This window comes from Telmatherina bonti (assembly GCF_933228915.1).
Source record: "Telmatherina bonti genome assembly, chromosome: 18".
In the NCBI taxonomy this organism is placed as follows: Eukaryota; Metazoa; Chordata; class Actinopteri; order Atheriniformes; family Telmatherinidae; genus Telmatherina; species Telmatherina bonti.
The window spans coordinates 26419829-26442627 of NC_136616.1; the positions used below are offsets into that span (position 1 = coordinate 26419829).

General features: G+C 38.1%; 2 protein-coding genes across 2 annotated transcripts in view; both read right to left on the bottom strand.

Moving 5' to 3' along the window:
* The window catches only part of mark2b (MAP/microtubule affinity-regulating kinase 2b), a 55790-nt gene extending 49070 nt beyond the window's left edge, over positions 1-6720 (bottom strand). The window contains exon 1 of the mRNA XM_079257915.1: positions 6575-6720. Coding sequence (XP_079114041.1) covers positions 6575-6625 — 51 coding nt within the window. The 5' untranslated portion in view covers positions 6626-6720. The remainder of the gene's footprint in view (positions 1-6574) is intronic.
* A 9755-nt stretch (positions 6721-16475) lies between these two features.
* krcp (kelch repeat-containing protein) lies at positions 16476-22529 on the bottom strand (the record flags this gene model as incomplete). Its single annotated transcript, XM_079257805.1, has 13 exons — positions 16476-16699; positions 18018-18115; positions 19071-19125; positions 19218-19312; positions 19396-19592; positions 19675-19862; positions 19944-20075; positions 20827-20919; positions 21131-21359; positions 21644-21694; positions 21796-21877; positions 21996-22157; positions 22459-22529. 13 exons carry the CDS (start codon positions 22527-22529, stop codon positions 16476-16478), a joined length of 1677 nt encoding a protein of 558 aa, XP_079113931.1.
* Positions 22530-22799: the final 270 nt, after the last annotated feature.

The following is a 22799-nucleotide window of genomic DNA, read 5'->3' on the forward strand; positions in this document are numbered from 1 at the left end:
AGTAAGCATTCTCAGTTGTCTTACATATGAGATACATGACATGACCTGCCAGAACAGTCAACAAAATAGTGCACAGATGCTATGTGTCACATGACTGTGTGCACGCTAAATACAGTTACAATGCTAAGATTTTTATCATCTGATTGATGCAAAGCAGTTTACAAATCAGTAGCTACAGCGCCTATCATAACAAGCTATCTAAACTAAAATGAAAACACTAAAGCAATTTGGCTGTAAAGCTTCCTGATAATCTACTGACCTGTACTTCCTCTGCAAAAATGTCTTTTCTTTAATTACAGGGGCCTAATAATCCAGTTCAGTCTTTTTTTTTTTCTACACACACAACATATCAAAATATCACAAACACAGGAGGAATGCATACTACTATACACTGTTGCCAATTTAGACATTTTAACTTTTTGAGACACCACTTCAAGCTATAAAGCATGAAGTGCTTATCAAAGAAAAAAAGAAAAGCATTATTATGAATAAAAAATACCATTTTGTCTGAGAAGGTGTCTCTCTGACCTTTTCTGCTCCACTATAGTTCAGTCAGCACCAGAGGGCAACGCTCATGAATGACAGAAAAAACAATATCTTCTGTTGCTTTCGATGAAAGAAAAATTATAACTTGCATTTAAGGAAAAGGTACTGAGGAAAACCAGGAAAGATTTTTCCATTTGATTTTTTCTCCATTGCCAATTATTTAATTTCAACTACGGTTCCATAACTGAATATTCAGCCCATATGAATGCTGGTATACATCTAGCAAGGAAATACTAAAATAGGACAAAACAAAAAACAAAAATCAACACATCCAAAATGGGTAATTCCGTTTTGTGTATGGCACCAACATGCAGGGGTTTGTTTGCTTCATTGCTTGCTTCATTCTACAATTAATTGCAGTATTAAATGCTACAAAAATTAAGTGAAACAGTTCCTTAATATCGTCAATTTCTAAGAAAGATTATGTCTTTAAAATCACAGCATATCAGCACAACTCCCCATGAAACCAAAACGAAGCTACATCCATATGTTGCCACTTGCGTCGCCGCTTGTGCTGCCCTGTTATGGTTCCCTGTTATGGTTCCCTGTGAGTTGCAGAAGAGGAATATTTGAGTGGGACACTACAGCAGATGAAAAGTTATTCACTTCCAACAAATGGATTAAGCCATCCTTGTGGGATATATATAAATGTATTTTTGTACAAGAAGGAAAAGACTAGGTTGTCCTCATGAAAAACGGTTCACCAGCTTGTCAAGCATGACACAAAAAGCAATGGAGGAAATACAATAATTCTGTTTCACCACAAATAGGATGACAATCAGAAGCTAAATGCAAAATAGTTTGATTGCCATTGAAATTTAAAGTTATGGAATTTTCTATTTTGTATCTTGTATTACTCAGGTTGGTCTTACAGCCCAATGTGTCGCGTTCACTGAACGTTACATTACACAGATGAGTAGAGAAAGTATTAAATTTCAGAAATATGGTCTAGTCTGTGTATTTCTACTGTTTTAATAATTTTGTCTCAGTTATTCTGCTGAATGTTACAAAGAAATCAAAGCTAGCTAAATATTTTTCCTGTGTTTCTAAATTCTCCAATCAGGTTGAAAAAAAATGGTTAAAACCATTTTTGTTAACGTATTTTCCAGAGAGAGTCTTTCCAAGACTTTATGAAGCTCTAGCTGGAATGAAACTTCCTGGTTGCTTTATTTTGGTATAATATTAGTTGTTATGCTGGTGTCAGAAGATAGTTGAAAATAAAACTTTTAGACCTATAAGGACTGTTTCAGGTGGTTTTACACATTTATAGTGTAAAACCTTTGTTGTTTTGACTTACTAATCAACTCCACATCTGTTCCCAGATGCTTCAACGCATCCTTAATTTGGTCTTCATTGCCCTTTATGCAGCTATGGTTTTGTTTATCAAAGCTTTTTCTAAAGTTGATGAATAATTCTTAAGTTTGATCACATTAGGACAGCAGAAATCATCATAACCATATTTGACAATGGGCAGTAAAGTTGGAACACAGTCAACAGTGAAGTTTGGAGAAAGAAAGCTTTTCAAAGTGTCTGCTGTATTCAGATGTCCTGCAGCTGTCTGTGGTCATGATAAAAAGCAGTGGTGTAAGAATACGGCGTTGAACAGAACCAGAGTTATGACAGTAAAAGATGTGCTGGTATTAAAGAATTCCCCAAAAAAAATCAAGCATGTCCCACTGAGTGCAACACTCTTTAATGAAAATTTTATCTGAACGGGAAAGTGTTAAAGCAACAACACTTAAACATTAACATATGGATAGCATTGCCATTAGTGTTCGTCATGGCTTCATTCATATTGTTATTACCAGAAAGACTCATGGTTCAAAACTCGCCAGAACGCATTTATAATCGTCCATCTTTTATTTGTGAAGATTTAGCTACATTTAAATAGTAATATGAGTAGCTTTTATCAAGCTCAATGCTGTTTGATCGTTTGTTTCACCTGCTTATAGACTCCGCTCTCTGTCAACTAGAAAGAGAAGCTGCAGTACAAGCCAAAACACTGAAGCAAATACTCATCAATTTCTAATGAAACATATGAAAAAGCAAACGAGTTGTCATGGAGAGATGACAGTGAAATGTTCAGCTGCTGTCAGATTACTGAAAAGCAGATTCTATCTGAAAGGGGGAGTTGAGTCTCCAATTTATTTTACAGAAAGTCTGCCAGAAGCAACTTCAAAATGGGAGTCGACTCATTCATCTGCAGAAGCCTTAAATATCAATAAAATGTCTTCATGGGTCACATATAACAAGTTCTGGTATCCAGGTTACAAAAATGACAGCAAGTATAGTCTGTTCGTGGGGACATGAATCTGTCAACCAGTTACTTTAAAAAGCAATGCTGTTGATTCATATTTGTTTTTCTCTGAGCTGTATTACTGATAAATATTTAGTCAATTAATGTACAGCTTACATTACTCATCTGTCAATTTATTCAGAAAGAAGATTAAGGGATCCATTTAAATGCTCCATCTAACTTCATTCTGCTTTCTCTTTGTAATATAAAATATTTAAGACGTTCTTAGCCAGGTATCAAATTCTTACCAAAGCATTTATCTGTAGTGCAGTTTTCATACGAGCGACACAAAGCTGTGTATTCTGGGATACTAGAGGTTATGGAGCAGCTAAAGTTTTAAGATAACAGCACCTGTGCAACTCAAAGAAAAACTGCCTGCAGCAATGATTTGCTTAACAAAGTATGCTATTAGATAATGCTAAACTGCGCTGTGACTAAAAAGTGGAGCCAGGCCTAACTTTTCTATCGAGTTTCCTTGTTTTGGCCGAGGTCATGGTCAGACATCAGAGCAGCAATTTCCCTAAATGTAGTGAAGAAAACTTTTTTTTTTGTACACATTAGACACTATAATGTTTAAAAAGCAGGACAATACGGATCTCATGGCAAATAGAGATCTGTGTAACAGTGAGATAACAGCGTCCACTCTTGGACGATGTTCATATAGGGGTGAAGCCATGTACGAATATTCACATATCATTCCTAGTGTGTGCAGTTATGTTTGCATCGACATATCATTAAAGCTTCAATGTGCGTTTGTTTTATCGTATAATGACTGTAGTGACCTATGGTGTTTCAAGTGCCAACACACACACACTGACTCAAAGTGTGATCAGGGTATCAACAGATTACTTCATGAGATTTCCGTTTTTACAAGCGCAAAGACCTAAAGAATATATGAACCTCTGAGTTTCCAACACCAAATTATTTCCCTATAGTAAGTCTGCGGTGTGACTGACAACACAATTAAATTTTCTAGGTTTAAAAAAGATATCTGACAAGTACACAGAACTCATGTGACAAACCATTTATCATGTTTCATTTTTCATATCCACTGTCAGTGTTTGCAGAACAAGGTGAATTTTTTTCTTCCTAAAGGTTTTAATTAAATTCAGAACGTTTGTTTCTTTGTGTTTGCAACACTTAGAAAGCAACTAAAAAACTGCTAAAACAATCGCACTAAATCCTCACAAGTAAACTCTCATACAAAGAAGCTCGGGCAACACAAATCTAGAAATGTGTTTAGTTTCAAACACGTGCCGACACCATCCACTGGCTAAACTGTCAACATGTAGACACCATTTTTCCATACAACACTAATGAGAGACTTTTCATTTGAGGGAACAAATACCATGTGACGCTTGTCAACAGCTGTCCAAGTAATGCAAGTCATGGTCTGTACTGAAAACTGTAATAGCTTTCATGTGAGGATTGTAGTTTTTACATAATAAAAGATAAAACTGTCTTTAAGATTAAGGCAGATACTGTATACTTGGAAGCAGGGGCTTTGTTCCAGCATGCTAGCATGGATTTGCAGCACAGTCGAGGGTTTTATTTAGCTTTTGAACTTCTGGCCACGCAGCTCATAACGTTGCCCTATTTGTAAGTGAAAAGCCTCTTGAATCTTGAAACAGGAACAGCACGATCTTTTTGGTTTGTAGTCAATTTATAAATGGACAAAGTGAGATTTTTGTAGTGTTTTGGAACCCCCTCACAGTGAGTACAGACACTATGGGGGCTTGTTTTACATAATTGTAGGATGTGCATTGTTATGTCATTTTTACACCAAAAGGTGTATGTGCACATGGATTTTTAAATAATAAAATAAGCCTGTTAAATCCTCTCCCACTGCTAGAACTAGCACATTTATCCTTGATACAATGTATTTAGGCTGGGCAATGAAAAAACCTCAAAATGACATTGAGTTTAAATTTAAGTTCATCTCTGTGATAAGCAGGAGAAATTTTCAGTCGACCGACCTACAGAAGCAGCTGAGTATCCCTCAGCACACTCCAGTAAAACACATGGTGGGAGACTGAGGAAAGAAACTGATCAGAAATGTAGGAGAGAATGAAAGCCGAGGTGAGACGCAGACTGAACTCATGTTTCCTTCCCAAACCAGCGAAGCAGTTGAGCCACAGGATAATAAAAAAAAAGTTACCAATATGTTGGGAAGTTGTTTTGATCCAGTTAAAACAATAAACAACATGATTATAATATGCTCATTTTGTCACCAGTTGATAATTTGCAAAATAGAAACTACGAACTTGTTTCATCACTTTTAAAAGGTCTTCACACCCGCAACTGCATAGGAATGATGAAAATGGGAGCTGTTGCAACTCAATCCACCAGTTCTTTGTTTGCAAGCAACACTAAGAGAAGCCTCACCTCTTCATTTGTGGCTGCATATGAAATGCATTCGAAACAAAGCAAACAGCAAAAGCATTAAACCCTGTTTTGAAGTTTAACTACATTTATTTAGTGTCACTGTCAGTATTAGCAAACTTCTAAAACAGCATTAAACGATGATGAACGTCAAAATTGATCAACATGCAAAATAAAAATATTTTTGCCATATGGTCCAAACCTATAGTCAGAAATGCTCAAGTAACAACCATCACCAAACCTGTACCTGCAGCAACATGATTGTATGGTATTTCATTATATTCTACATACTGTGCTAGATTACAGTGTCTGATAAGAACAACTCTCTTAAACAGCTGAACTTTTGGACTGGACTGCTGAAGTCAGCCCACACAAAGAGACAGAGAGGGCGCTGCCAGTTGCTTGGCAGACAGATAATAATTGATCTTTTTTAGTGGTGATGTTAGCTTCAGAGCATCCGTGTCAAACAGTAAATAAATATATATTTCTGTGAAGTAAATGTTCGCTGAGTCCACTCTTGGAACCCCAAGCAATGCACCCTCACAGAAACCAAACCTGTGCGCATAGTTGTTTTGTTTATCGCCAAAGCCGAAAAATACCTGGGACTACAGCCGAATGACTTCAAGTGGGAGTGAATGCTGATTAAACACTTTGAATGCCTTCAAAAGCCACATACTAGTAAGTGTTAGTTGCTATTTCAACAACCTCAACACCACAAAGACCTTTTTAATTAAATTCATCTTATGACAACTATTTGTATTCCCTTTACCAACTAATTTAAAATTACTTCACATGTCTGTGAACACTAAATGTTTATTTTTACAAAGTCACTGATGTATATAAGTTTACAGTAAAGATTTGTGCTCTTTTATGAAGTGTCTAAAGCAAGTACCAACTTCTTGACAAACTTTTACTCTTAAGAGACATTCTGTTTATGCTCTGACGCTGCACAATAAACAAACACTGGTAGCACTCACACTATAGTACGTCTAAGTAAATGAGATTTGAAGATCTGCACTCAAAGCTATATTAAGTTCAAGTCGACCAGGTGGACAGCAATGTCTGTATTGCAACAGGTCAAAGTGACAAAAAGTCAAGTAGGAGGACATGCTTCAAGACACAGACTAAACAAGAGCCTAAATTTGCTCTGCTATGGACCAAGGAGTGGGAAATACAATGTAATTGCGTAGGCAAGCTGGTGAATCACTGCTGTGTGGCAAAGACAACAACCAAAAAAAATCACAGACTGTGAGAGGCTAAGAGGCCTCTCTCCAAAGCAGATAGGACATTCCTATTTAAAGTGTCAGACATAGCATTACTCTGCTGATTGATTTTAGTGATTAATCTTACCTGAGCAGCTGGATTTTCAATCACTTGAACCAATGGGGGCCTTGTTGACATTGTTCAAAGACTTGTAATTGCAAAAAGAAAGCAAAACAGGAGAGGGAGGGGAGGACTGTGAAGCAAAAACGAGCAGTCAGTGTCTCTTGCGCATTCAAAGCCTTTGTAAGTGATGGTAAGAGAAACTTTTCAGATGTCCAGTGCTAGCCAGCTAGCAGCACGACAGATAGCCCGTGAATCAACAAGTTGAATCCCACATCAGCAGCCAGGAGGGGTTAGCCAGCTAGCTAGTAACTAGCTAGTAGCAACTCCACTTCCCATGTTTGTCAAGCACAAAACAGGAAAAGCAAATGTTTTCTTTAGCCACTATCTTGATATGAAAACTCGGTTTACAGTTAGCATTTATCAGCGTCGAAGGTAGCAAGTAGAGCTACAACGAGGACACCGCAGCTCTGTGACGTTTTGGCCAGCTAGCTACTTTTGCTAGCTTCAAGAAAAGTTGGACACCGTTGTTTTCAACGAGACAATGTTCAATTAGCTGGCTAGCATGCTAATCTGTGATATTAGCGTTTGAGGTAGTCCCGACTGAAGCTCAGATCTGTAAATGTTTATCCAGCCTCGTTTTCACAACGCGGCGTCGTCGTTGCTTTTCCTGCTTCTTCTTCTTTTTTTTTTTTTTTTATAAACACAGATCCTTTTTGGATCTGAAATCAGGGTCCGGGGTCTAAAAAAAACAACAAAAAAAACTTTCAGGCCAAAGTTATTCCCAGTCAGCTCTCGACCTTCCCAACTTTGACAGAACAAGTCAAAATATTTTCAGAGACACAGTCGGGGCAATGTATCCGAAAAATAAAAGCAGCACCCTGCAAATGGGTAACATGGCAGGCGATAAACACGAAATAATGTGTTGCGTTGGTTAACAGCTTGGTTGATAGCAGCCCATGTAGCTATAGCTGTATAAACGCTTCTTTCTATGCAAAGCTAGCTAGTTAGCTTCTCCTCCAGCGACCGCAGTGGCGGAGACTGCCACTGAGAAACCTGCAAAACTCCCAAATCCACGGAAATCACCGGCGCTCTTCCTTATGTTGCGTGATTGGAATAAGGTCCTTCACCAGTGCAGCACTGCAGTGTGGCGATATACAAGCTGGTCCTGTCGGTGCGCCGTCTAATATCCCATCCACCAGCCGATTGAAACGCGTCAAGTTGTAGAATCCATTATCGGCAAAGTGGGGTTTTCTCGTTAGGAGGTGCTCGTCACTGGGAGAAAGGGGGAGAAAGGCGAGGAGCTGCGCCCGAATGCAGTCTATGAGCACGATCCTGCCCTGATACCGGAACAAGCTCTCGGCAACATGGCTGCTTGCACCACGACAAGAGAAATGGGGAGAGGGAGGGAGTTCTGAGATCGGCTTTTCTCGATTTTTTCCGAACATTTACTGCTGTGTGAATGACCGCCACCATTCCTTCAGGTGGGAAGATAGCAGGTGCAGGCACAGATGTTCACAAGAAGGCTTAGGACTAAAAGACATGCATGGATATTTTTCTCTCTTACTTACTTCTTTTTTTTATATACAGTTGTGCTCATATGCAGGGCCGGATTAAAAGTTCACAGGCCCTCTGGGCGTAGGGTGTTCCAGGGGCCCCCTTCCCCACCGCAACATTGTAAAAATTGTTAATGATACACTGTGAAACAACATTTCTAACATCTCTCATCCAGTGATACCAATAGTTACACACTGGACACTGTGGTGTAACTATCTGGCTTTTATATACATTTTGTTTTATGTCCAAACTGCTGGTGTTTTCCCTATATGGGCCCCAAGTGGGTGTGGGCCCCTGGGCCTGTGCCCGTGCCCATTGGATAATCTTGGCCTTGCTGCCATTTCTTCAGGTGGGAAGATAGCAGGTGCAGGCACAAGAATGCTTTGGACTAAAAGTCATGCATGAATATTTTTTTTCTCTTACTTACTTCTTTTTTTATATATACAGCTGTGCTCATATGTATTCATACGTTTTCATTAAAGAAAAGGCTGAATTTACAACAGTCACTCAAATAACTGGAGACTTCAAAAAGGAACAATAGCTAAAAATTTGCAAAAAAAATAATTTAATAACATAAGACACTGTTTTTTCAGTTAATTGAGTTGAAGAAAGAAAAAACAAACAAACAAATTGGTCCTGGACAAATTACAGCACTTTTCTGTTGAACAGTGGGACAAAATACCTGTCAACAGGTGCAGAAGTCTGACTGAGAGGAACAGAAAACACCTGACTGTAGCGGAAACATTAAAGGATTGTTCAACAAAATATTAGTTTATGAGTGATGTAATATGTAATAAATGATCTTATTTGTTTGTTTTAAAAAATATTTCTATTGAACCAGAATTAGAAAATAATGTAATGATTTTTTATAAAATTTTTATTTATTATTAATTTAGTCAATTTGTGCTTATTTTACAGGCAGCTGTTTTTTTCCTTCTTTAATGAAAGGGTATGAATACATATGAGCACAACTGTAAGTACTACTTCAGCTCTTTGTTGCAGCCTAATTATGTTGCTCACATATTTATTTCGGCCCTCATTCATAATCTACCAACACTAATTTATAAATTAAAAAACAACCAAGGGAAAACTGCCCCAAAGTCATAGAAAATCTAATTTATTTTATTTATTTATTTATTTTTTTTACAATTTACAGCATCAAAGTGGATCGCAAACATGTATGAAAAGAAATGCACACCTGTGGGGTTTTGTTTCTGTTTTGTTGTTTTTCCTTCCTGTATCTCTGGAAACTCCAGTTCGGCAAACAGGATTATTAACATTTTTCTGGTAAGAAGGATTATGAAATATTTTTTGGATAAAATCAGGTCACCTGCCACACATTTAGTTTCTTCCCTTCAAGATAGTGCAAAAGTTAGGCCTACAACATTTGCCCAAAAGAAGAGCCCTACAGAATTACCACAGTTAGAGCATGTTCATTCAGTTTTATTTATTTCATGGAAAAAGTCAATTAAATCTCATAAAAAGATATTTTAATTAACAACTGAACACCTTGGCCTCATCAACTGTACCATAAAACATTAAATAGGCATGATACAGTTTGTTTTTCAGGTTGTACTTTGCTGCAACTCTTTGAGTTGGGACTGAGTTTAGATGCATTTCCTGAAGAAAATACTTCCTTTGCTCTATGTTGCTTTTGTCATCGCAGTCAATGAGAAAAGTGTGTCAAATGTCACTGAGCCTTCACTGTAGATGCCATCCCCTGGTCCTTTACCCGACATGCAGCGCCAATGTCACCATTGCTTGTATTTTTCTTCAGAAAGTCATATTTGTATGTTTTTAAAAAAAGATCCCAGCATCATCTATTTTCCTAATACAGATTCATGAGTCATTTATGAGTCTGAATATCACTTCCGCTTAATCAACCGCAGTCCATGCCTGCTTCTCTTTTGCTCACCGTGACCTTACTTTCTTCTGTTTGGGTGTGAAGAGTTTATGTTTGGCTTTTTTTAATTCAGTTATTTCAGGTGTCTGTTCAGAAGCTTTACTTGAGTTTTACCTATTTCAGATTTTACATTTAACTGAATGGAGACTGTATCTTTTCCTGCACTCCTTGTCAAAGACATCTCCTTGAAAGAGTTTAGTTATCTTTCCACTGTTTGGCTCTTATTTGGGGTCATGTTTTCTGTCAATCAGCCAGGTGATGCTCTTTGTTCGGGACTTTCTTGTAACTACAGAATCATTTGCATTTGTTGACCTGTGCAAATATTTGTTTTAGAAATGCAAATTAAGATATTATTTAAAAGTTTCTCTGTTTGTTTCTTCACAGGGAAGAAAATTAAAACTTTTTTTTTAAAGTTTGTTTTACAAGGCCAGGAAATATCTTCCTGGCCTTGTAAAATATAAGCTATTTTTTGTCTTTTGTTATTTAATAATTTATTTTCCCAATAAATCAAATTATGCTTCTTCAAAAGTGGTGATTTCTTCTTTTATTGCTCAGGGTCATTGTTTATTTAAAGGCTTAAAAATAGAAACACATGTCTTTCTTCCTCAATTTCCACTCACTAAACCACAGACTTTCTATTTTGGCTACCAATGTTATGAATTCCACTGTAATTAAATGCCATCTACATCCAGCTTAACACCATTTTTTTATTGACTGAGCTTAAAAAATAAAAGATGTGATGCAGATAAAAACTTAAAGGTAGCAGAGCCAATTAATTTTTTTAAATCTTTCTCCTACGCTGTCAAATTATGGTCCACATTTTCCACCACAGTTCTAAAACATAAATATAAATGTATATCAGTATCCACATTTTCCATATGTGTGACTGTGAGATGCAGACAGCAGGCAAGTTACTTAGCAACAACCATTGGGTGCCTAAGACAAATATGGCTGCCATTTGGAAATGGTGATGTGTGAACTCTGTCAACCAGGAGGTTTGCACAGTCGCAATTCCGAATCCGGACACAATGCGAGGATGTTAGGCAGAAAATAAAAGAAGAATTCAGGAAACGAAGGGGTCTCAGAGGCTAGTTAGGAATGAGTGGGAGACCATCCAACTGGCAGGATTTCCCGATGAATCAAAATCACCTCCTACATGATGATGAGTGGAGTGCACTCAAGGGTAGATACACTGTTATAGGAGACAAATGCTTTAATTTTAAACACATAATCATGTATTATTATATAGAAACACCACAGCTTCAAGTTGCATATGAGGCATTTCAACAGTCCAGTTAGTTGAGGGGTAAAATGTGCTTAAGTGTCGCCATCTGCAGGTTCCCTGAATATATTACAGTATCTATCTATCTATCTATCTATCTATCTATCTATCTATCTATCTATCTATCTATCTATCTATCTATCTATCTATCTATCTATCTATATCTAGTGTTTTTATTTTAATGATATAGGAGAAAATGAAAAAAAAAAAAAAATTCCAGCCTTCAAATCTCTAGTCTCCTTATTCTGAGTTTCTAGTGCATCTGGCTGTATTCCCAGTTATTTTTACCATGCGATCAACAGTTTCCCCTGCAGAGCCCGGCAGCCTGCTCACACCATCAGACGATGATATTTTATCGTCAGGCATTTCCAGTGTTTCTTCAAAAACACTCCTGAGTCATGTTGCCTGAAACTCACAGGAGGGCAGATCAATGAGAGGTATCGGATATAAATGCGGCAGGATTTTTCATCACATTGCTACACACGTGATTCCAAAGTATTGGATAATGAACCATCCAACTTTTGGGATTGATTATTGGTTAGTCAACAAAGTGCGCAGGTGATCAGACAGTTAAATGTGTCATGCATAGTTTGTGTGGTAGAAATGACATTTAGGGGATTTTACTGTTTTATAGAGAACAATATGATTGTTGGATGTTATTTACATGCAGTAAATGTGGTATCAGTATCAGCAGCAGACCTATGTTTGTCTCTCTTTTGCTTATCCATTTGAAAAAAAGATTGATGTTTTATATTTTTAACCCTTTATCAGTCAAGTGACTATTTTTGATCACTTTGTTTTCTTTAATTTTCAGCATAAAACAATTTTTAAAAAGCAACAACAGAATGGAGGTCTTGGTTCATACCAGAAGGACAATTTTAGGTTAAAATGTCTAATTTCAAGGTATTTTGCTGAGTGCCCTATAAAGGGTTCATTTGAATAATTTGTACATCATTAATGTTAAGGTGTTTTCAGACCATCCCAACTGGCCATCAGTATGCCAGTAGAGGTAGAGGTGGGTACTAGGCTCATATCACATGACTTCACCAACCAGTGAGAATGCAGAAATGGACCAGCCAAACAGAAACCTCAATCAAATCTTTTTTTTTTTTTTTTTTTTTTTTTTTAGCTTTCAGACAAGTCTGGAAGTGTATAGGCAGGTAAAAAGGCATAATAACTCTAAGTACTTTAAGTGTTTTATCACTATACTTACACTACCTGGCCACTTTCATAGACCCACCTTGCTAGTTCTATGTTTGACCATCTTTTGCCTTCAGAGGTGTCTTCATTCGTCGTTGCATATATATTTAACAAGGTTTTGGAAACATTCCTCAAGAGATCTTGATCCATATCGAAATATCATCACACAGTTGCTGCAGATTTGCTGACTGCCCATCGTGATGAGAATCTACTGTTCGCCACATCCTGATGGTCATCAGAGATCACATGACTGTGGAGGCCGTTGGAGTGCAGTGAACACAACATGTTTAAGAAACCACTGGGAGATGATTTAAGTTTTGAGATATGGTGCGTTATCCAGCTGGAAGTAGTCATGAGAAGATTAAACACGATGTCTGCACATGGTCAACAAAAAACTCGTGCAAGCTTGTGCAATGCTCAACTGGTACTAAGTGGACTAAATTAGCACAACACACAACCACCACCAGCTTAAACTGCTGATGCACGCCAGGATGGATCCATGTTTTCATTTTATTCGAACCCAGTTCTGACCCTACCATCTGAATGTGGCAGCTGACATCGAGACTCATCAGACCAGACACATTTTCCCAATTTTATTGGTTCTGTGTGAAATGTAGCCTCTGTTTCCAGTTCTTAGATGACAGTGAAGTGGTGCCTCGTGTGGTTTTTTGTTGCTGTAGCCCATCTGCTTTAGGTCTCAGTGTGGTCAGAGATAGGATTCAGCACACCTTGATTGTAACCAGTGGTATTTGAGTTTCTGTTGGCTTTATATCATCTCCAACAAAGCTGCCCATTCTCCTCTGACATCTGACAACAACAAAACATCTTCTAAACACCTGCTGCTCACTGAATATTTTCTCTTTTTCAGTCAGTTCTGTGTGTGTGTGTGTGTGTGTGTGTGTGTGTGTGTGTGTGTGTGAGACTCCCAGTAGATCAGCAGTTTCTAAAACACTCAGATCAACCCATCTGGCACCATCAACCATGCCACGTTCAAAGTCACTTAGATCCCTTTTTTTCTCCATTCTAAGACTGATCTTTAGCAAGTCATTTTGACAGTGTCTACATGGTTGTATGTGCTGAGTTGCTGCCACATGATTGGCTGCTGAGTTATAATAACATAATAAAAAAGGTTCACAAAATTCCTGTAAAAAACAGAAGCTGGAAAGGTTGACAAATTTTTCAAAGGGACAGGTCCAAAGACCTGATGCATCCCTGCCCACCAGTCTGTATCACCTCTGCTATAAGTTCAAAAGATAAAATGGCAAATTAGACCCAAATTTAGAGCAGACAAACACACCATAAACCAGGAGACATAACTAGTTTTTAAAATGTTTCCAAGAAATAACATAAAAATGTTGCTAATAATGCTTATAATAGTTTTTTTTTGTTTTGTTTTTTTAATTGTATCCTTTTTTTTGTTTGGCAACATCTGGTTAAAGTCAGCAGAACAGTTCTAATAGTCTGCAGATTATATTACAATGCATAGTTAAGAAAAAAACTAAACATGATCGGCTCTAAGAATTCATACAAAATCCTCCGACTTGTGTTGGAAGGAGAAAAATTGTTTATAACAGACCAATAATGCAGCATTGCAGACAAAAATGTTGCTTTTCTTCTTCATACTGCTCATAAATAATGTGAACACAGTGACGATGGCTGAAAAAGAGACGATCTAAGTCAGGCAGGAAAAGAGCAGCATGCAAACACCATAAAAACCTGTGGACACTTTCTCTTCTGTTTAATGGTCCACAGGGTGAAAATCCCGTTTTTAACCCTGCAAGTTTAAAGGAGTCAGACTGAGGGCAATATTCATGCAGGAAGAAAAAAAAAACACATGTGCACAACTCAACTGCAGCCTCAATGTTGTGGAAATGAGTAAATGATTAGTGACTGGTTTTAAAAGGTGAACGCTTTCCACCACATTGAAATGAACTTTTAAGTGTGTCATGTGTCATCAAGTACGACAGCAGAGCGAGAGGATGGGTTTGATTTCAGTCAGCATTTGAGGAAGTCTGGCTTTCCTTTGCCTCACCAAAGGAAATGCCACGCAAAAGGTGAAATTAGTTTTAATGGGTTGTTTTCCGGTAAGACAGAAAAAAGTCAGACTGCATCAACTTTGCAGGTGTGTTGCTGGTGAAAAGACACTTTTACAAAGATTACTGCAACCATCCCCAAGACAAGAATGTAACATTCCTTTAAATCCAGGTGTTTATGTTTATTATGTTAATTCTCGTGCAGCTCTGCAGAAATATTTCTGAACCAGTAAGTCACACGGAAGATGTTCAGAGAATATAAACCAAGCAGAGATCTTCGATCCAAAGGCTCAGGTCAACTAGTCCAGACCAGAGTCCAGACTAAACATGGAGAAGCAGCATTTTGCGGTTATGCAGCAAACAAGTGGAGCAAACTGCCAGCAGAGGTTAAACTTTCACCAAACGTAGACACTTTTAAATCCAGGTTAAAACGTTGCTTTTCTCATGAGTCTGTGCATGACATCTGCCTGGTAACTTTTAACCCATCTTGTTTTTTTATTATTATCTTTATGCTTCTGTACATCATCTGTAAAGCCTTTAATGTTTTCAGTAAAGCACTTTTATTGTCTTGTACATTAAATGTGCTGGATAAATAAACATGCCTTCATTACAGCTTCCAAACTCATTGATAAGCAAGAAAATGTGTCTCATTTCCTAATATTACATACATTTCTATTTTGTTTATAAGCTCTAAACTCATTGTTTGGGTTGAATGATAATAATCTAGTTTCACTGGTAGCTGATTGATGGCACTTCATTAAAAGTTAAAATGATCAAGATCCATGTAGTTTAGACCAATGAATGAAATTTTAGGTTAAAATTTCAAATTTCAATGAAAGCAAAAAAAAAAAAATTTTCATTCATTCATTTTTCATTTTAATCATTCATTTCAAACAAATAAATACCGGTGGCTCTTCAGATATGGGCCCTTGGTATTTTATGACTCTTATTTTAACAAACAGCTGTACTACAATACCATCATGGAAAGTTTTTACATAGTTTGGTAACATCTTCCAAGTTTATATTAATCTCAGACGTAACCTCTGTGGCCTGAACGGTATCTGTGACACAAAGATTGGCTCAACTGACTTGTAGATCCTGTGATACCAATTAAAAAGCTGAATGCGGTCCATAGAAACCAATGGAAACATTAAAGCTAAAATATACCCATATTCATGACAGGATTATCAGCAGTTCAGTGGAAGGGGACATAATCCCTCTGGAGCTTCATCCAGCTCTGGCTCTTTGAAGATAAAATCGGCGTTACGCTCACATTAGCTGGTGTTATCTAAAGGCTTTTTTGTTTCAGTGTAAGACACATTTAAATCACATCGTTCTGACATGGTTTTGCATTAAGCATACCTCACACAGTTTGATGTGAGACTAAAGAAGGAAGGTTAATTTTTCTACAAATCGAAAGCTTGGGGTCTTTTTTGTCTGTAAGAAAGTAAAAACAAGCAGAAAAAATTAAACTTCAGCTGTCAGAAGATAAACTTTTATTAAGTATAAAAAGAAGCGAGTGAAACATGGAACACTTTGATAAATGTACAAACAGAATATAATATGGTTTATGCACTTGCAGCATTGTAGGATAGTAGTTTCAAAACATCACGTGTTTAAAATAAAAAAAAAGACCAACATTTACCAAAGGGAAAAAAAACAAATGTATTCACATTGAAAATTGAAAGTAAATGTCATCATGATGTTTTAAATAAACATCACTGCTTTTATTAAAGCAGATCCGTGATAACAGTGATTCCCTGTTCATTTATAAAGAAAACTGAATGCTGCGGCTGCGGTCAGCCGAGGAGGAAAACACAGCTCTGCACTGGAACTGGAATAAGACATCACACATTCAACAAAAAGCAGAAAAAAAGACAAGCTTATAAATAACAACTCAGATGTGACGTTTGTTCAAATCCAGTCAGGAAGTCGTCGCCTCAAACTTGCTCCTTAAAGAGCATCAAGCAGTTCCTCCACGGCAACGGTTGTCAGGTCGGAGTAGAAGTTGCCCTCGTTGTCTCCTCCTCCAAACACCAGCAGAGTCTTTCTCGTGGAGTTGCCATCTTTTTCCCACTCTGAGAAACGGTGACCAGCTGTTTCCATGGCGATGATGGAGTGCCCTGCCCGGGGGATAGAGAGCTGGGGAAGCTTCAGCTCCGTCCAGCTGCTGGTGTCTGAAAGAACCACAAGGCAACCAATGTGTCACTCTTTAATAATTACATTTATATTGATAGATGTTTGTTTCACGACTGTAGAAAATAAGGAAACGAGCTCATTTGACTTTATTAGGAAGACAAACTGTTTCTCAGTTGTGTGGCAGTCTCCCAGTTGGCCTGGTATAAACCCACTGATCCCAGTTACTAACTGCGGTGATGCTCAGCAAGGGCAGGCGACATATTTCATGGTTGTTTCCAAACGTTACACAAAGTAGCATCTAAGGTTTTATATGTAATGTGTTGACATGAGGAATAAAGACTCAGTGATCAGCCTTAAAGTGATTGGTCCATTTTTGTCTTTAGTTAAGAGGAAACAGATGATTAGTTAGCAGTCAGCGCCTGTAAACTGAGGATTAGCCTGTCTGTACGTTTGTGAATTTGGCCTAAACAAGGAATTTTGAGGATATCCGTGAAAAATAATTGAACAGTTTTAAGATTTTAGATTCTTAACCCTATTGAGCCAAACCCTATTGTGTATTCGATACACAGTTTCTGAGACCTTTTGCATCACTTTATGGTAAAAACTTAGATTGCAGGAGGCTGAACATTACGCTATCATAATATTGACATATCACATGGTGATAAATTAAACCCCCCCCTCCAAAAATAATTGTAAAGTTTTAGCAAAATTTTGTTGAAGGGTCAAATAAAGACCTCATACTCAAAAAATCTGACTTAACACTTTTTCATAGGTCAGGCTTCAAAGGGTTAATATGCCAGAAGTATATAATAAAATTGTTTTAAAGAGTCATTTATGAATGTATGTATTGGAAGTGATATGTAAAATGCTTAGAAGTGATGTTTTCCCTTAGTAAACAATCAGAAAGCTCTAAGTTGCCTTTTTTCCATTAGACATTCATGACCTGTGATGCTCAAATAAAAGGATAACTGATATGACATAAACTGATTTTTTTTTTTTTTTTTTAATCAACCAACAGTTTTCTAACATTGCTGTAATGACAATTAAACAACAGCAGCAGTCCAAGATGGCATAATTTTGCTGAAACATCTTCAATCCAGATCTAGATGAAAACTCCTCCAATGATGACATTTGCATGACAAGCATCAGAGTTTTTAACTCGCTTCATGTGATTCCTGTTACTTGGCCAAGATTTGTGCTTTTTTTTTTTTTTTTTTGCATTATTTGACAGATTAAAAAAGCAGCAATCACTTTCCTGTCTCTGCAGTTTCCCCGTGGTACAAACAAACCCCAAAGCTCTCACAATGGAGATAATAAGCTGAAATCCTCCCTACTGGAGCCCAAACTGCCTCTTACCTATATCAAAGATGAAGGTGTCACTGAGGGCGTTGTTTCCGTTGTAACCACCGTGGATCAGGAACTTGGTGTCAGAGATCGCAGCACTGCCATGCCAGCTGCAGCACACAGATGCATTCATACATGAGAAACCTCTCGTTTATGTTTACCTGATTATGTTAAATAATAATTCAGTAAGTAAGTAAGGCGATATCGAACAACTAAAAAAGGATTTAGTTTCACAATTAATGGAGTGAGACGGAAAGGACTGAACGCAGAGATGAAACAATGTCCAAACATCATCCTATTTAACAAAATATATAAACAGAGTATATTCAAAAGGTATGGGAATGAGTAGGTTTAATATATATTTGCTGGTAGCATATTGATGTGCTTGGCATATTATGTTGTAGTATTTAGGCACAGATGATTGTTAATTGTAAAAATATGATGGAGTACTGTTCGTTGTTATGTTTTGGATTGCATGATCATGGATAATATAGTCTGGGGTGACTATGTGAGTAAGATTTTGTGTGCCCTATAATGGGGGCTCGGCTAATATGCATGGTGTGTGATTATATGATGTGCAACATTTACAATTAGAAAAAGGGGTTGGATTTAATAAGTTTTTCACTTCTTCCTACTCCTTTTCGAACATATAGATGTTCCCTTGTATATTTTATACACACACACACACACATATATATATATATATAGATATATGTGTGTGTGTGTGTGTGTATGTATGTACATGTGTATGTATATATGTTTATATATATATATGTATATATGTTATATATATATATACACACACACACACACACACACACACACACACACACACACATATATATATATATATATATATATATATATATATATATATATATATATATATATATATATATATATATATATGTATGTATTTATAGTTTTTTTTGCGTCACATGTTTAACCTCTTTATTTGCTTGCTTATAATTTTATATTCATGTTTGAGTCTAATTCCTGTTTGAAATAAACAAACAACAACAAGTACTGTGCCGACACATTTATGGAATTACTGTAGATGCGTACCTTCGAGGAGATGGAGATTTCCCCGTTGTTTTGACAGCAGAAAACTCCATCAGACCTTCGAAGCAGAAAACATGTTGCAATTTAATAATGCATTCATTCCTTGTGTGTGTGTGTGTGGCTTATTAAGCAGATGTGTGTGTGTCTCACCCAGGTCCAACATGTACATGTTATTGTAGCAGACGGGAGTGTCCCACCCACCAAACACATAGATATACCTCTCCTGCATCACACAAGCGGAGTGACTGGAGGAAAAGTGATGGCGCAGAATTAGACCGAACACAGAAATGTGTGTTTGTGAGAGAACATTTGAACGGAGCCATGTTACCCTGAGCGGGGGGAGGGTTTGTCTCCTGTGACAATGGGTTGGTACCAGATGGAGAGCTGAGGGTCAAAGATGTAAAGCGAGTCGCTACAGCCGTCGGGCTCCGGGTTGGGGCGAGGAAACACCCCTCCCAACACAAACAGCTCACCCCGAAACATACTGCAGCTGTGGTAGGCCAGGGGGGGGACTTTACCCTGAGCCTACAGGCAAAGAAGGGGAGGACGGCGTTAAAACAAGAGGAGAAAAGGTGTCTTATGGAGCTTAAATAAAGCTCACACACACCTCCACCATGCTCCACCTCCAGCTCTGTGTGTCCAGTATGTGGACATCGTTGAACCACTTCTTGTTTTTAGATCCTCCGAACACAAAGATCCGCCTCGAGTCAGGGTCGTAGATGGCCGTGTGACCGATCCTGGCCTCAGGGGTCGGACCCTCTGCCAGAGTCTCCGCTGCCACCCAGGACATGTCCTCTGCAGACAGAAAGCAAAGACTCAAACTGGAAAGTAACATTTTCTGCATTATTCAGGTTTCAAATCAGATGGAAAACTGACCTGTGCAGAGCTTCCACATGGGGTCTTTGCAGAACTGCATCCTGGCTCCCTGTCCTCCAATCAGGATGGCTGTCTGAGCGTCGATGGGGCATAAGGTCTGACCCCAGCGTCCTGAGGGGCAGACCAGTGGAGCTGCAGGAGCACAAAATATTCAAGTATTTCACCAACACAGTGATGTCACAGGAAGCTGGAATAACATCTAAACTCAGCATACTGAGCCTCATGTCAGTATTTTATGTACCACAGAGGGGACTTCCTTGTAGCATCAACTTAACTAAACAAACAAGATGCTCCAGAGAAGTTCATGTTTAGAGTTTTGGATAGAAAGGATCATTATTTAGGTAAGTACTTTCCTGAAAAGAGAAACTAAATGAAAGACGATATGCTTTTGTCCCGATTCTGAGTTTTTGGGTGCTGATTCGATTTACATTGCGATTCTCACAATTCTCCGATATTGCATATTTTTGTCGATTAAAAAGAAACAAAAAAAAAAAAAATGTATAAAACTTTTTTGCTTGTCATTTTTCTTCATTTCAATGAGGAAAAAAACAAAAAGGAGAACAAAAGGAGACAAAGAAACTAAAACAGCATCTGCTGTTCAGTCAAAAACAGAAAAAAACAGACCACCACCTGCAGCATCTTCAAGAAAAACAAAGCTGACAATCATCAGGAGCACCTTCAAAAGCACAGTTTAAACCAAAAAGATTATCATCTGTGGGGATACGTTTTTGTTTGTTCATATATGAATCCCCTTAATACGACAAAAGAAGCTTTGCAGTCACACACAGTGGATGTGTATCACGTTAGGACAGGTGCATCAACATCAACAGAAGGATACAAACAATAAAATAAACAACATAAAATGATGCATGTATAAACACACCGGTCTGTGTGGGAGTCTTGGCCTGCCTACTCTTCATCTTGGCTCCGCTCTGAGGAGGCGGTCTTCCCACAATCCCCTGCGTCTCTCCATTAGCTGCAAAACAGGAGAATAAGAAGCAGATTTGAAAGATGTAACGGGAAACGGAGGGATGCTTTACACCTCCTCACCGAGCTGTGCAAGTGTCTCAGTGGCGCTAATCATTGATGCCGCCACCACACACACACACACACACACACAAAAAAAATCTCATGCCTGAATAAAGATTTAGATGTAAAATAAACAAAAGTACAAAATATTTCCTCACCTGCTGCTTTTGTCTTGGAGACATCTGCTCCGCTAGCAAACAGCTTCTGGCTGATTTTAGTTTGACCTCGAACCTTTCGCACTGGTGAGGTCTTTTCTTTACTGTCATTCGGACATATGTTCTCTTCTTCCACCTTTTCCTCCTTTTTGTCATCGTGCGCTCCTTCTGCTGTATGCCTTCTCTTCCTCTTGCTGTTGAACTGTCGGGCTGCAAGGGGAGCCGTCGTGTCCTGATGTGGCACAGTGTTCATGTCAAAATACTTGCTTTATTCCAACAAGCAAAACCGGTGTGTGTAGCAATAAAAAAAAAAAAAAAAAAAAATCATATCTTTACTGAATAGATTTAAGAATCAAGTGAGGAAAAAACTTAACATGGCTGGTGTGAGTAGCAGTTTGTATATGTTGACTGAAATAAACATTAAGACTTGAAACCCTTTCATTTCTTTGTACATGGATTTATGAGGTAAATAGTTCCTGTCTGATGCTATTGGTGGACTTGTCTTTGTTATATTACCTTTGGTGTGTATTCCTTCACAGCCAGGATGAGCTCTGGTTCTGATTTTGACTAGGAAAGGAGAAAGTTGCTGTTTCATTACCCTGAAAATCTGTCAGTTCTGGTTTTATTTTAAAGATGAAATCATTAAAGTGAGATTATTTCTGGATTACCATGTTTCCTCCCTCCACAGAGACATTCAATGTGACGCTGTCTGTCCATGTCTCTTCTTCCCATTGCTCCCATGACAGACACCTGGAGAACAAATTCAAGAGTGCAGTAAGTACTAGAACAGACACCTATTTACTGCTAGACAAAAAGTATTTGATCCCTCATTTAATTGAGCCCATCTCGTGTAATAAAGCTAACGTACTTATTATAAGGAGTCAGTTTTCCAATGGTGATGGGGATGCGGTCAGCGTCATTGAGCTCTGCGTTGACGCAGATCCTCTCTCCCCACGGTCCGCTGCTGAACAGCACCACCTGGTGGACAGTTGATGGAACAGCAACACACACCCTGCACGACCCGTCAGCACTGACCAAAAAGAAAACACACACGTTTTTCTTTCTTTTTTCCCCCTAAAGGCTAATGTTGGTCTTATGGTATCCAGGGAACAATACCATATTTACAAATATCTACTCGTATGCGTGTGTGGTGAAGGAGAGTATTAGTAGATTTTTTTTTTTTCAAAGAATGCTTATTTCAAGAGGCGCCATAGACCTCACAAGAATCGTAAAGTTATGCAACAGCGCTTGGGCTGTGGTAAAATGTGGTTAAATACACATGAAAAAAATGAATGAGTAAATTTACGTTACTATTAAAAACAGTCTCCTACCTCAGCAGCCTTTGTGGCGGACCATTTACTCCAAACACAGCATAAACTCCAAACTCTTCCATCTTGGCCATTATCTTCTAGCAATATGTGTATTTCAAGAAAACTTTTCTTTGTTTTTTGGTTTATTTTAACCACCATCTAATACCATCTAATACACCATAAAATACAGATCTAGCTATCTTATGTTTGCTGCCTCTCCCGCCACCAATGTGTGTACAGTTTGTAAACTCCCCGCGAGTTCTGGGTAAATCATTGGGTGCATATGTTTTTTAATTCAGCGTATCCTCTCGATGATCACAGTTCTGTAGTGAGAGAGCGCACCGCCCACGCTGCACACGCCT